Source organism: Erythrolamprus reginae, chromosome 1 (genome assembly GCF_031021105.1).
Source record: "Erythrolamprus reginae isolate rEryReg1 chromosome 1, rEryReg1.hap1, whole genome shotgun sequence".
Taxonomy (NCBI): Eukaryota; Metazoa; Chordata; class Lepidosauria; order Squamata; family Dipsadidae; genus Erythrolamprus; species Erythrolamprus reginae.
Window position 1 is genome coordinate 331772995 of NC_091950.1, and position 12730 is coordinate 331785724.

At 38.2% G+C, this 12730-nt stretch overlaps 1 protein-coding gene across 6 annotated transcripts in view; it reads right to left on the bottom strand.

Annotated features, from left to right (window-relative positions):
* FRMD1 (FERM domain containing 1) overlaps positions 1-12730 on the bottom strand; it is a 56783-nt gene that overhangs the window by 19166 nt on the left and 24887 nt on the right. For all 6 annotated transcript variants that reach the window (XM_070733880.1, XM_070733884.1, XM_070733881.1 and 3 more), the window contains exons 3-6: positions 11212-11302; positions 7304-7383; positions 5604-5680; positions 1444-1630 (exon numbers count right to left, since the gene is read on the bottom strand). In XM_070733880.1, the coding sequence (XP_070589981.1) occupies positions 1444-1630; positions 5604-5680; positions 7304-7383; positions 11212-11302 (435 nt within the window). The remainder of the gene's footprint in view (positions 1-1443; positions 1631-5603; positions 5681-7303; positions 7384-11211; positions 11303-12730) is intronic.

The window sequence follows — 12730 nt, forward strand, 5'->3', positions numbered from 1 at the left end:
GTGAAGTATTTGCTTCAGGAGAATTCTATGTGTCCCCTTATTGAATGGGAAATTTTCAGGAAGGGCTGAAGATTGAAGAAGGTTACTGGTTAGGAAAAAGGTTAATTCTATACAATCTTCTTCCTCAGTGCCATCCCCCATCCCTGGAGAGGCACAGTGTTAGCTACTTCAGCTAACCGCTAGCTGTGGTTAAGCAGTTCAAATCTCACCACAGGCTCATGGTTGACTCGGTCTTCCATCCAAATTGTTGGGGGCAATATGCTGATTCTGTAAACTGCTTAGAGAGGGCTGTAAAAGCACAATGAAGTGGTATGTAAGTCAAAATGCTATTGCTAATGATATTTTTCATTTCAAACATCTTCTGAAGCAGAACATCCAGATTCAGTCACAGTTTTGTTCCATATAATATCAACCTTGTGAACTCTCAAGATTCTTCTTTCCGATATGTATTCAAGATGGACAATGATATGCATGCATGCATGTATGTAGGTAGGTAGGTAGATATGCACCATATGTATATAGCCATGATAACGAACCTATAGCATGTGTGCCACAGGTGGCACATGGAGCTATATCTGCAAGCACGTGAGCAGTTGCCCAAGCTCAGCTCCAGCACGCACAAGCATGCTGGCCAGCTGATTTTTGGCTGGGCCAGCTCATGCCACCCCTCCTCTCCCAGGAGTCTCCATCCAGCCCGTTTTGGATGTCAAGTAATACGAGGCTCATGCAGAGACTCTGGGAGGACATTTTTGCTTTCTCCAGGTTCCTAGAAAGCTTCTGAAGCCTGGGGAAGGCAAAAACACAGGCCTATCGGGCCCACTAGAATTTCTGGCCTCCAGATGCTTCAAGGGGGTGCGGGAGAGTGGGGGGTGTCATGTACACATGCATGGGGGACCGTGGGATGGTTGTGAGTGCATGCATGAGGACAGGGCAGTGAGGGGGGGTTATGCATGAATGCACAGGATGGCAGGACGTGTGGGGGCATTGAATTATGCACTATCACTTGTGCATGTGCAGTATCTCTTGCACATGCGTGCTTTTGGGACTCGAGGAAAAATGTTTTGCCATCACTGGTATACAGCATATGTATATGGATATTATATATATCTATGTTTTTTGAGAGCAGGCAATAATTTCATTTTTAATGTGTGCCAGTGTGCCCACAGTAAAAAAAAAAAAGATAATAATATTGGATCTATCTATTGAACATCTGTAAGCAGAGACTCTGGGAGAACTCCAGAGCTGCCATAAGAAAAAGCACATTTGAGTGGCTCATCCCACAAAGCTGTGACCAGCATCAGTTGCAGGATGAATTCAGATTACTTGTATCTTGTCCAGCCAAAGGTGGAAGCAGTAATGCAAAGAAAGTGCAAAAGAAGAAAGATTCTTAAGTTTCTTTGAACTCACAAGGCCCCAATGGTTTAGCTTCATTTCCTGACTCACCCATTGAGGGAAATAGGTCTGAGGTTCAAAATAGTTCTCTCCATGGACGTTATCTTTGTAGTCACCAAGGTCAACCTGCAGACCATAAGCAGCAAGTAGGAAGTAGATTTCTTCTTTGTTGGTGCATCGTGACTTCAACACTTGTTCCCTCAGATGGCAGTAGTAATAATGCCGGGCCACCCTGTCACTGCAGAGGAGAGTAAGAATGAGGTAGGAGAAGAGGACAGACCATTAGTTAAAAGCAAAATGATAGAAGAAGGTAAAAGAGGACATGTAACCAAATTCCCATCATCAGAGAAGTTTTATGCGAATGAACAATCAATTCCATCAATTATGTTGTTTAGGGAATAGTCTAAAATCTTCCTAAAATTTTCAGAGGCAGATTCCTCCTTGCATATTATTTAAGACAACTTCTTTACTTAGTTTTCTGCTGAAATACCGAATGACCATTTTTATTATTCTCAGCAATTTAACCCTGCTACTATGCTTGGGTCTATATGACCCAAAATGAAAATTTGAGACCCTGTAGATTGAATAATTTGTCATGCAGATCTGAAACTTGTGATTAAATGACTTTTCCCCATTTGAGGGGTTCTTACTATGAGTGTTTTTTTTTATTTTTGCTACACGCTGATTGTTACATTTCGTTACACCCAAAACAGTACAAGTGTATAGTAAATGTGAACACAACAGCAGGGTTAATCAATAGAAAAAATGGCCCTATTAACTATAAGTGAAGGGAATTTTAACTATGAATTCAGGGAAGCCAGACCACTTAGAAGTTTAGCTAAGGAACAAACTCTATACTATTTTGAAGAATTAGACACAGAGGAATCTTAGAGAGAAGTCTATAGAGGGACATATGCCATATTTTGTTGCCCTAGTTCTCAGTGAAGGCTTTGAAGATATTTTAACATAAAACATACATAAAGCAACTGTGTATAAAAGTTAATATATTGTTCATCCTAGGAATATGTACTCAGAAAACCTCAATAAAGCACCTGGGTGCCATATTCTATATTCACCGCTGCTTTCGGAATCCTATTTCTTGACAGACAAAAGAATGTTATGAACAGAGAAAATCCCAGTCTAGAAAATGTTTGGAATTTTTTTTTTTTTGCTTTGTACAACATATCTGCCCTTCTGAGGATCTGGTTTCTCTTGGAAAGTATTTTCTAATTTCAGAAGAGAATTATGTCTGCTTCAGTCATTCTCCACCTAAAACAGACAGAAATGGCCCCTGCCTAGGACTCCCTGAGGCATGTCTACAGAGGCCATGAACATTCTTCCTGTGATTGGAGGTCCAGATCTTACATGGAGATAACAGTCTATGTAAATTTAAAAGTCAATCCTTTTGTTTAAAAAAAGGGGGCAGCCCTGCTAGTTTTCTGGTAGCAGAAGTCAAATTATTTCATTTATTTGTTTGTTTGTTTTGTCAAGTTTGTATTGGTGGTATACAAAGATACTGTATAACAATATCTATATATATGATACTAGTAAAAGAGAAACAATAGGACAGGGGATGGAAGGCATGCTGGTGCACTTGTGCACGCCCCTTACCGACCTCTTAGTAATCGGGAGAGGTCAACAGTGGATAGTCTAAAGGCAAAGTTAATTCATTCATCACAAAATAACTACAAGCAAATGATTCTAGTGGTTAAAGCATCAGGCTAAAAACTAGGAGGCCAGGAGCTCTATTTTCATTTTTAGCATGATGCTTGTTGAACCGCCTTGGGCTTGCCAATTACTGTACTTTCAGCCCTAAGAAGGAAGCAATGGCAAACCACTTCCAAAAATTTTGCAAAAGAAAATTCCAGGGACTTGTCCAAGCGGTTGCCAATAATGACTCAAAGGAACAAAAAAGAGAGGTGGGGGGAGTTTTCATTAAACTGAACTTTCCTTGCTACAGAGACAAATGATAAAGAAAGTTATTTTTACCTCTGTAGTCCCCACAATATAACAATGTGCCATAAAGAGGGTGTACAAAAGTGACCTCTGAATGGCATCCTAAGGGGAGGTTTTCTTATAACAAGAGAAACAAAGAGACCATTTCAACATGAAGCTGCCTTTCTAGGATTGTGGCTAAAGATATATACTTTAAGGAGCGGTCATAATTATAGAGTTTTGCTTTGACCAAGGGACTGTGGAAAGCAGGAAGGAATACTGTGAGAAACGTTCTTATAAAGGCGAGGAGAGATGTCCTTTCTTCAGCAACAGTCTTGTTCAGGTCTAAACTTTACCAGTGGTTCTCAACTTGAGGGTGGGACCCCTTTAGGGATCCGTTTCACAGGGATGGCCTAAGACCATGGGAAAAGACAAATTTTCCATGGTGTTAGGAACTAAAGCTTCTATTCTGGCGCCTTGGGACATATTTTTACAATTCAACCAATCAAGCTTTACAGTGGGGGTGTCCTTCTGTCCTTCCTGCCAATCAGCTTAAAGCTCTGTTGGGAGAATTGGCACTAGACTTATGGTTAGGGGTCACCACAACATGAGGAACTGTATTAAGGGGTCACAGCATTAAACAGGTTGAAAACCACTGCAAAAACAATTATGCAAATGCAAAGGATAAAGTTTAATTTAAAAATTTCTTGCATTTGGCTAACTGAAGGACACAAATTCAGGTTGCAGTGTGGGACTATCGCATAAATATATTCTTTACTTGCCCATTTGGAATGGAACCACCTTTTGAAATGTTATCTGTTGCTTGCAGACTGCATTCCATAAGAATCAAATCCACTCCAAGTTCTGTTTTTCCTCTACTCCTACTTTTTTTCTTCACTAATAAAACTAAGCCTCCCCCACCAAAAATATATATCTGTAATTAAATATGAGTAGAAGATAAATTGTTTGCAACGTTGTCAGATTTTATTACATATTAGTATGAAAATGAAGTAGCTGATGAAGAACATCTGGGTGTGTTCTATACTTTTACACACATCTACTGTGCTTCCTCAGTAGCATGTCTGCAATGTATTGCCCATTCCTAGATCAGGGGTACTTTAAATGGTCATTTGACCATTCCTGGTACATTTGTCAAGAATCATAAGGTATAACACTTAATGATAATCTGGGTACATATAAGCATAAGCATATCTCTATCTCTGTTTACTATATCTCTATCTATCTATCTATATGACAACCTTAATCAAACATAGCAAACTAGATTTCCATTTATAGAATATATTACATGTGATGGAACCAAATTGCCATATTTTTTGGAGCATAAGATGCACCCTTTTCCTCCCCAAGAGGCTAAAAATTCAGGTGCATCTTATCCTCTGAATATAGCTTTTTTCAAAACTTTTTCCCCAGACCTAAGTAGGTGCTAACGATCTTCCCAGCTCTTACCTTGCAGGTTCTTTCATTGTTACTCTTTGGAAAGAATGTTTTCCAAGCCCTAAGTCTTTGCAGGCTTTTTTTTTCATTGCTGTAACTTGCTCCAAATGTTTCTTTCCAGCCCCAACCAGGTGCTAATGATGTTCCCAGCTCTTACCAATCTGCAAAGTCTTTCATTGTTACTCTCTGTCAAGAATATTTTCCAAACCCTGTCTTTGTAGGTTTTTTTATTGTTCTACTTGGTCCGAATATTTCTTTCCAGCGCTAATCAGGTGCTAACAATGTTCCCAGCTCTTACTGGCTTGCAAGCTCTTTCATTGTTACTCTCTGCAAATAATATTTTCCAAGCCCTAAGTCTTTGCAAGTTTATTTTTCATTGCTCTAACTTACTCCAAATGTTTCTTTCCAGCCTTAACCAGGTGCTAATGATTTTCCCAGCTCTTACTGGCTTGCAAGCTCTTTTATTGTTACTCTCTTTGAGTAAGGTTCTTTTAAAACCTTTAACCAGGGGATAAAATAATGTGACCAGATTAAGGATGCTAGCCATATGAATCTCTGGTAAGCAGATTCTTTTCCCTATCCCCCTCCCCCCCCACAAATTAAGATGCATCTTATACTCTGGCACGTCTTATACTCCAAAAATACAGCATTATTTTGTGTTTGAAGGCGTGACCAAGCTACTTGAATCCAACATATTCACAATCCATTCATTCCTAAGTAAACTGGCTACAGAAAGCTAAATATGGCATTATATTAAAAAGAAGAACAAAAGGCTGAAAATTGATGTAGAGGTGGATTTTTAAAGTGATAATCAACAGTACCTTATAACACGTCCATTTTCAACATAGTACTGTACTCTGAAGAATGCAACCAAAGGAGGGATGAACTTTTCTGTTCCCTTTGAAATAAAAACAGCAAAAGTCAGACAACTTCCATTATCTGTCTGTCTGTCTGTCTGTCTGTCTGTCGACTGACATGAATGGTCCCAAAGAGAGGATCCCAAAAAGCAATCTGCAGGCTATATTTATTAAACTATATTAAACTATCTCTGAACCTCACTCTGCATTAGTTTGATTTTATTTAACAACAGAGATTAAAATTGTTTTATCTAGAGCCAGATTGTATTGGATGTTCCGGCCCTTCATTTTTTAAGTGAAATACAAGGAAAACAAAGTAAAAAAAAGTTTTCTATCAATAGGCACCTATCTACCTGGGCTTTCCAGCAAGTGATAAATACCTGTGTATTGATGTTTATTTGTATTTTATTTACAACTTTATTTTAATTAAACTTTTTATATTTTAGCCTCTGCCTTCTTATAGACCCTACATAATCAAACCCACATATATAACCAGATATGTTCCAGCCAACATGAAAATGTGGCTGCCAAAGTAGAAAGATAAATTGATAAAAATACATGATACTTGAGTCCCATAATGGCTCACCCTGACATTTATGGCAGTGGCACTACAAACAGTGAAGCCTACATTTAAATAACATAAATAAATAATAACTGAAAAACCTTGCTTTACTTACAGCAAGACATTGCAAACATGAGCAAATACAGAACACTAAATATTGGGACAAAAACAAGCCATGATATTTTGGATCAGTTTCCCATTGAAAGACGTATTTCCTCAACTATCACCAAAGTACATTTATATTTACTATGGAGCTTATTTCTGAATAGAGAGACAGCGTGGCATAGCAATTACATTGTTGGATTGGACTGGAGAGATTCAGATACAAGTTATCCTACTTCAAGGGATTAATTTTGTAGGAGAAAAGTAGAAGAAAGAATGCTACACACACAAACACACACTCACACACACACGCGGATGTAAGGAGACCCATTTTGGTCTTGTGGTTAGAGCACCAGGCTGGTAAGCAAGAGACCATCTCATCTTAGCCATGAAAGCCACTTGGGTGACTTTGTGCCAGTCATTCTCTCTCAGTCCAATACCTGGTTGTTGTAATAATGAGGAGGAAAGTGTGTTGGATATATTAGCTGCCTTGAGTTATTTGCAAAAAAACAAAAAACAAAAAACAAAGGAAGCATATAAATATATACATACTGTTGCCCAGTATGTGTGTGTGTATATATACAAGCTGATACAGGAGATGAGCCTGTAGTCTAATGGCTAAGGCCTCTGCCTTACAAAGCAAAGGCTCCAGGTTCAAATCCCAGTAAGGATGTGGCGACCTGATGAAGGCAAATAAGCCTGAAATAGATATATAGTAATCTCCCTTCCTTTTCATTATCAGCAAAATATGTTACACACACACACATTGAATAAAAGTCAAAATATAAATCTATCTAGCAAACAAATAACTAAAGCATAGGTTTGCATTGTTAAAATTTCAGAATGCTCCAAGAAAAGAAAAATCATTGGAGCAGACAAATGTACGTGGATTATAAAACTGACATTGGACCCAAGTTATAATTAGCTTTAGTTCAATCAGATGAGGCCTCAGCAGTACAACATAATGTATAATGTTCCCAATATACACTGAAGAACTTACTCTACTCCCTTCTTTCTTCCACTCCTTTACGAAATATTTACAAAGCTTCTGCTCCAGATCAATATATACATATTCATTATCTGGAAAGGGGAGAGAAACATCTGAATTTATTTAAATGCTCATGACTTTATAGGGAAAAAAAATACACAATTAAATATTTTGGAGTACGTTCTGCTTCCCTGCCAATTGAATAATTAAAATATCTAAGCAGCTTTGGATGGATCACTGTGATTGTGGGTACTGTTCATGGCAGAAAAAGTTTGGAACTAAAAACGTGGTACATTTTATGACAAACAGTTATTTGCAAGCCAACCAGATTAATAACATTATTTGGCATAAATTATAAGTGTGCATATATATGTTTGCATATATGTGTGTGTGTGTGTGTGTGTGTGTGTGTATATAACATATTTTTGCTGATAATGAAAAGGAAGGAAGACTACTATATATCTATTTCGGGCTTATTACCCTTCATCAGGTAGCCACACTCCTCCCCCCACAAAAAATCTCATATATATAATGTGTGTGTGTGTGTTAAAATCAATTTTATATAGCTACTCACCCTCTTGCCAGCTTTTCCCTAGTATAAATATCACTTTAAGGTGAAACTCTGTATATATAATACAAAGCTATAGGAAACCACAGCAGTTACTGGTTGAATATAACACAATTAGTTTAATCGGGTGGCTAATAATTTCTCAGGACCACAATTAGTTGAAGGGTTTCCATGGGTTGGGACGTGTCTGTAATAATCTTACTATAATCTCTCTCCATTTCACTGCTAAGAAAAGTTGATTTTTTTCTAGGAACAAATCTCCCATTGGTATTAATTTTTTCCTACAATTAGTTAATGGAAAAAACTTTTCAGAACTGAAAAAAGGAAGAACTACTCCCCTTAAACTCTTTTTGCAATGATTACATTATCAACCTACCTCCTAGCTAAAGTTGTTCAGGTCTAGGGGGAAACTCCCTATTATGCTTTGTGTGGATAATATGTCAGGGTAAAGTAACCTTCCTTCCTTCCTTCCTTCGCTCCCTCCTTCCCTCCCTCCCTCCCTCAGCTACCCTTGTGGGTTCCACCTGGAAGATTAACTCCCATTTTGTTAAAAATTGGCCTTTGAGACTATTTGTACCTAAAGAGGAATTTAGGTGTTTAATTGCTTGGTTGGGAGAAGGATTGGGAAGACCAAACATAGGAGTCAAGCAGGATTTATTTGCACCAAAAGTCAAACTCCGTAAACTCACTAAGCCATTTTGAGATTTCTGTAAACACCAAGTGACCTGCCTGCCCTCCTCTGCCAAGTGCCCCCTCCTCCTTTTACTCCTCCATCCCCAACCTGTCCCTAGTCTCACCCTGCCGTTGCCGCCTTCGTGCAGGAATGCAACCTTACATTCCAACTCTAATGAGGTTAATATTGTCAAAATGCCAACTTGCACGGTAATCCTCCGGCTACAAACCCCCTCCCCACAGCCCAGCTGTCCCCCTCCCCACCTTTCACAAGAAAAGCAGCATTGCAAGAATGTGTATTTGCAAGATTAAAGGTAAAGTTTAGAGATCCTTGTCATGTGCTTAAATTTCCTTCTCTTTTGTTTTGGGGGAGGAGGCGAGATATGTTCTCCTGGGGAAAAAAAAAGACACCTGAATGCTCATTTAATTAAGGTGGCTTGTTGAGGAGATATGTGTATGTGTAGGGTGGGGGAGGACAGGCCTGTAAATAACTGACTCCAAGTGTAACCCTGCTGAAAGCATCCCTCTTCAGCAGAGGGAGGATTTGATTCCTGATCATGGCGTGGCCACAACCACAAATGACAGCTCTATCCTTTCTCTTTTCAACCAAGCCTGATGCAATTGGGAACATGGGTGGTTATAATTTCCTCTCAGACTCTTTGGACTGAAAAAAAAGGAACACCAGGCCAGAACTCAGACTAGAGTGAAAGCAAATCCTTTAGAAATAATAAGGAGCAAGAAAGCCTCCTCAGAGGTCATGTCTAAACCCCATTGACTCAGTGTGACTGGATAGCGCAGATTTGGTAGAAAAACTGATTTTAAAAATGCATGTGGCTTCTTTTGGGAGACCACAAATGTAATTCTGAAGTGTGCATTTCTCAGTTTAAATGACAGGTGAATAACAGGTTTCATCCAGAGAAACTCTCTGAACTAGACTCTGTTTCTATATATGTGGGTATATGCATACTTGTATGTATGTATGTATGTATGTATGTATGTACGTATGTATGCATGTATTCTTTAAGTTATTTATTTATTTACTTGTTTACTTACTTACTTACTTACTTACTTACTTACTTACTTACTTACTTAATTACTTACCTACTTACTTACTTACTTACTTACTTACTTACTTACTTACTTACTTACTTACTTACTTACTTATTGGATTTGTATGCCGCCCCTCTTTGTGGACTTGGGGCAGCTAACAACAGTGATAAAAAAACAGCATGTGACATATTACAGGTGACATATTACAGGTGGAAACCCTTTGAGAGCTGTCTGCAATGAAATTTCATTTTAACGCATGCCGATTAGTGTACATTCAAAGTGAGAATAAAGTTGTTCTAACAATCTTTTCAGTCTAGGATTGTGCCTAGTGGTCAAGGTTCAAACTGTTACATATAGGTATTTTTGCATTATAATCACGTGTGCAAAATCTCTATTTTTTAACTCAGTTCAAATTTAAATCGAGATGCAAACCAGGGAGTAAATAATGTATTTTGAGAGCCAAATCCTGATCCTCCTGCTTAACTATTAATTTCTACAGTGAATAAAATATGGCAAAGGATTATTATGTTTTTACTGATGCTAAATGAATTGGGATAAAGAAGTCAACTAAAGGGATAAATTTAATAGGGATTATTAACACAAAAAGATTAGGTAATCATCCTCCAGACAGTCGAATCTCAAACATTTTTGGACAAAGCAATTGGACTAGGCCCATTCATGGTGGACTTTTATCCCAGGTGTGGAAATGTGTGTTTTCATACGTATCCCATGATACTGGGCCACTGACTTCAATGGATTTTCCCTTCTCCCAGGGACATCAAATAGACAGAGAAGAAAGCAGAGGCAATGCTCAAATAAAAATTCTGATTCCAGGTTTTCAGACTTCAGTCCCCATATTTTTTTGCCATTGGCCATGCTGACTGAAGTCGATTGAAGCCATAACTTTGAAGCACATCGAACTATCTTTAGCTGACATGCAAAACCTGAGAGTGCTCATTTTTACCCCAGGAATACCTTACCATTATAGTTTGATGGAGATTTTTTTAAAAATCACAGCAATACTCTGACATCTAAGAGAGGAAATGCTCATATAGTGAATGAACATTTGTGAAGAGAAAACAAATTCCACACAACAGTCCACCCAGTGTCTACACTATACTGGCTGAACCAGACATCTAGACACTGAGGGTCAGTTCTCTCTTATAGAATCTCTTTTTGAATTATATCACATGAAAATATTCCCAGGGTATCAAGGTGATGAGGATTAGCTACAAAAATGCTGTTTAATATGTTGGAATGATTTGTAAGCCTTTCCCATGGCATAATTTAATAAAGTTCAAAGTCCTTCAGATTTTTGTAGAAACAACATTCTTTGTAAGTTATGAAAGAAACTGACTTTGTGATGACTTTGCAAATAGCCAGCCTTCTTACACAAACAATGCTTTAAATTCTACCTAGAAGTGAAAAGAAAAGTTGGCAGAAAGGGTAGCTGAAGGTAGGAAAGGAGAGGGAGAAAGAAAGAGAAATAAGTGCAAATAAAGAGACTCCTCCTTTATTATATATGTATATAGTCACAGGTCAGTGATGAAAGGGTGTTGAGATGTCTTTCATGCCCACTTAAATATCTCTTAGTTCAAGCTATGGATATCCGTCAAATAAATGATCTTACTTTTTACAACGCTGATGCCAAAGAAGTGAGGGTCTTTAATTTTCAGTACATCACAAACTTGGTCAAAGAGTTCCTGTCCTGTGGCTTTTACCTGCAATATAAAAAACAGTATTTAAGCAATTTAGAGTAGAGTATTTTAAGTGCATCACCACTATACACTCCTTTGCATTATGTCATTACGACTAAAATTGGAACAAACTGCTACAGAGTAAATATTTGGATTATTGAAGCATTTGTGGTGGGATTCCAGGGCAATGATTATCATGAATTATATTCCCCTCTAATCAATCACCTTAAATTAGCTTAATACAATATTAATTTCTAAATGTTTTAGCAATGAGTCATGGTATTACTACAGAGTAAAACAATGATGTACAGTATTGTGTGATATCCTGCTATGCTGTTGTACACCTGAAGGATAAACAGTGGACATTGTATATATCGGAACACTACGATCCATTGCTTTGGTTCACACAATACACTAAGCCAGAATGTGATTTGCTTGGTTTCGATTAATTTGTTCAAGGAGTCTAAGCATCTGTGAGTTGCGCATAACTAATCAATTAATATTATAATGATTTAACATCTCAGATCTTTTGTGTTCTTCACTAAGAGTTTTAAGTGATTCAGACATAAAATGACACATAGACCATGTCCATTCGGCACTGAAACGATCTAATTCTATCTTGGAGTAAAAATGCTTCGCATCAAGACTATTTCATCAAAGATATCCCAATCAAATTAAGATTGCCCATAATTGATGAACTTCCAGATACAGTGACATGTTTGAGAGACTATCACATCTTCATGTACTGCTTCCCCGGTTAAAGACACAGAAATTATTTTATTGCAAACAATGAAGAAACCTTACGGAATACTGCCTACTCCACATCCTACTCCAGACCTGCCTATACCCCATATCATGCCCTACATATATACTGCCCTTTCCAATTTCAGACTTTGAACATTGTAATCTAAGGCACCTCTTCCATTTTTATACAATGATTCAACATGGCCTGAGCACTGCTGATTCTTGCTTCAGTAGATCCATATCCTACATGTCCAGGAGAAAGTGTTTAAGAGGGTTGGCCAAGGTGGCATGATCTAGAAATTATATGCAAATGACCAGGTTAGGAATAGCAAGAACAATACTTAGACTTATATACAGGGGTGTGTTCTGGATTCTCTTACTGCCGGTTGGCTCAGGGACGCACCAGGCGCATGCGTGTGTGCATGCGCAATACTAAAAAAACCTTCTGAGCATGTGCAGAAGCAAAAAACAAGATTGTGCCGCCTACGGCACCTTCTCACAAATATGGTAGGCCTGGGTCACTGTCGTCTTGAGAAACTCAGTCCACCCAGTTACTCATGGTTCTATAGAACCAATCCGAACCGGTAGGAAAACACCTCTGCTTATATACTATTTCACAGTGCTTTATAGCTCTCTCTTAGCAGTTTACGGAGTCAGAATATTGCTCCCAACAATCTGGGTGCTCATTTACCTAGGCTACCCATTCTT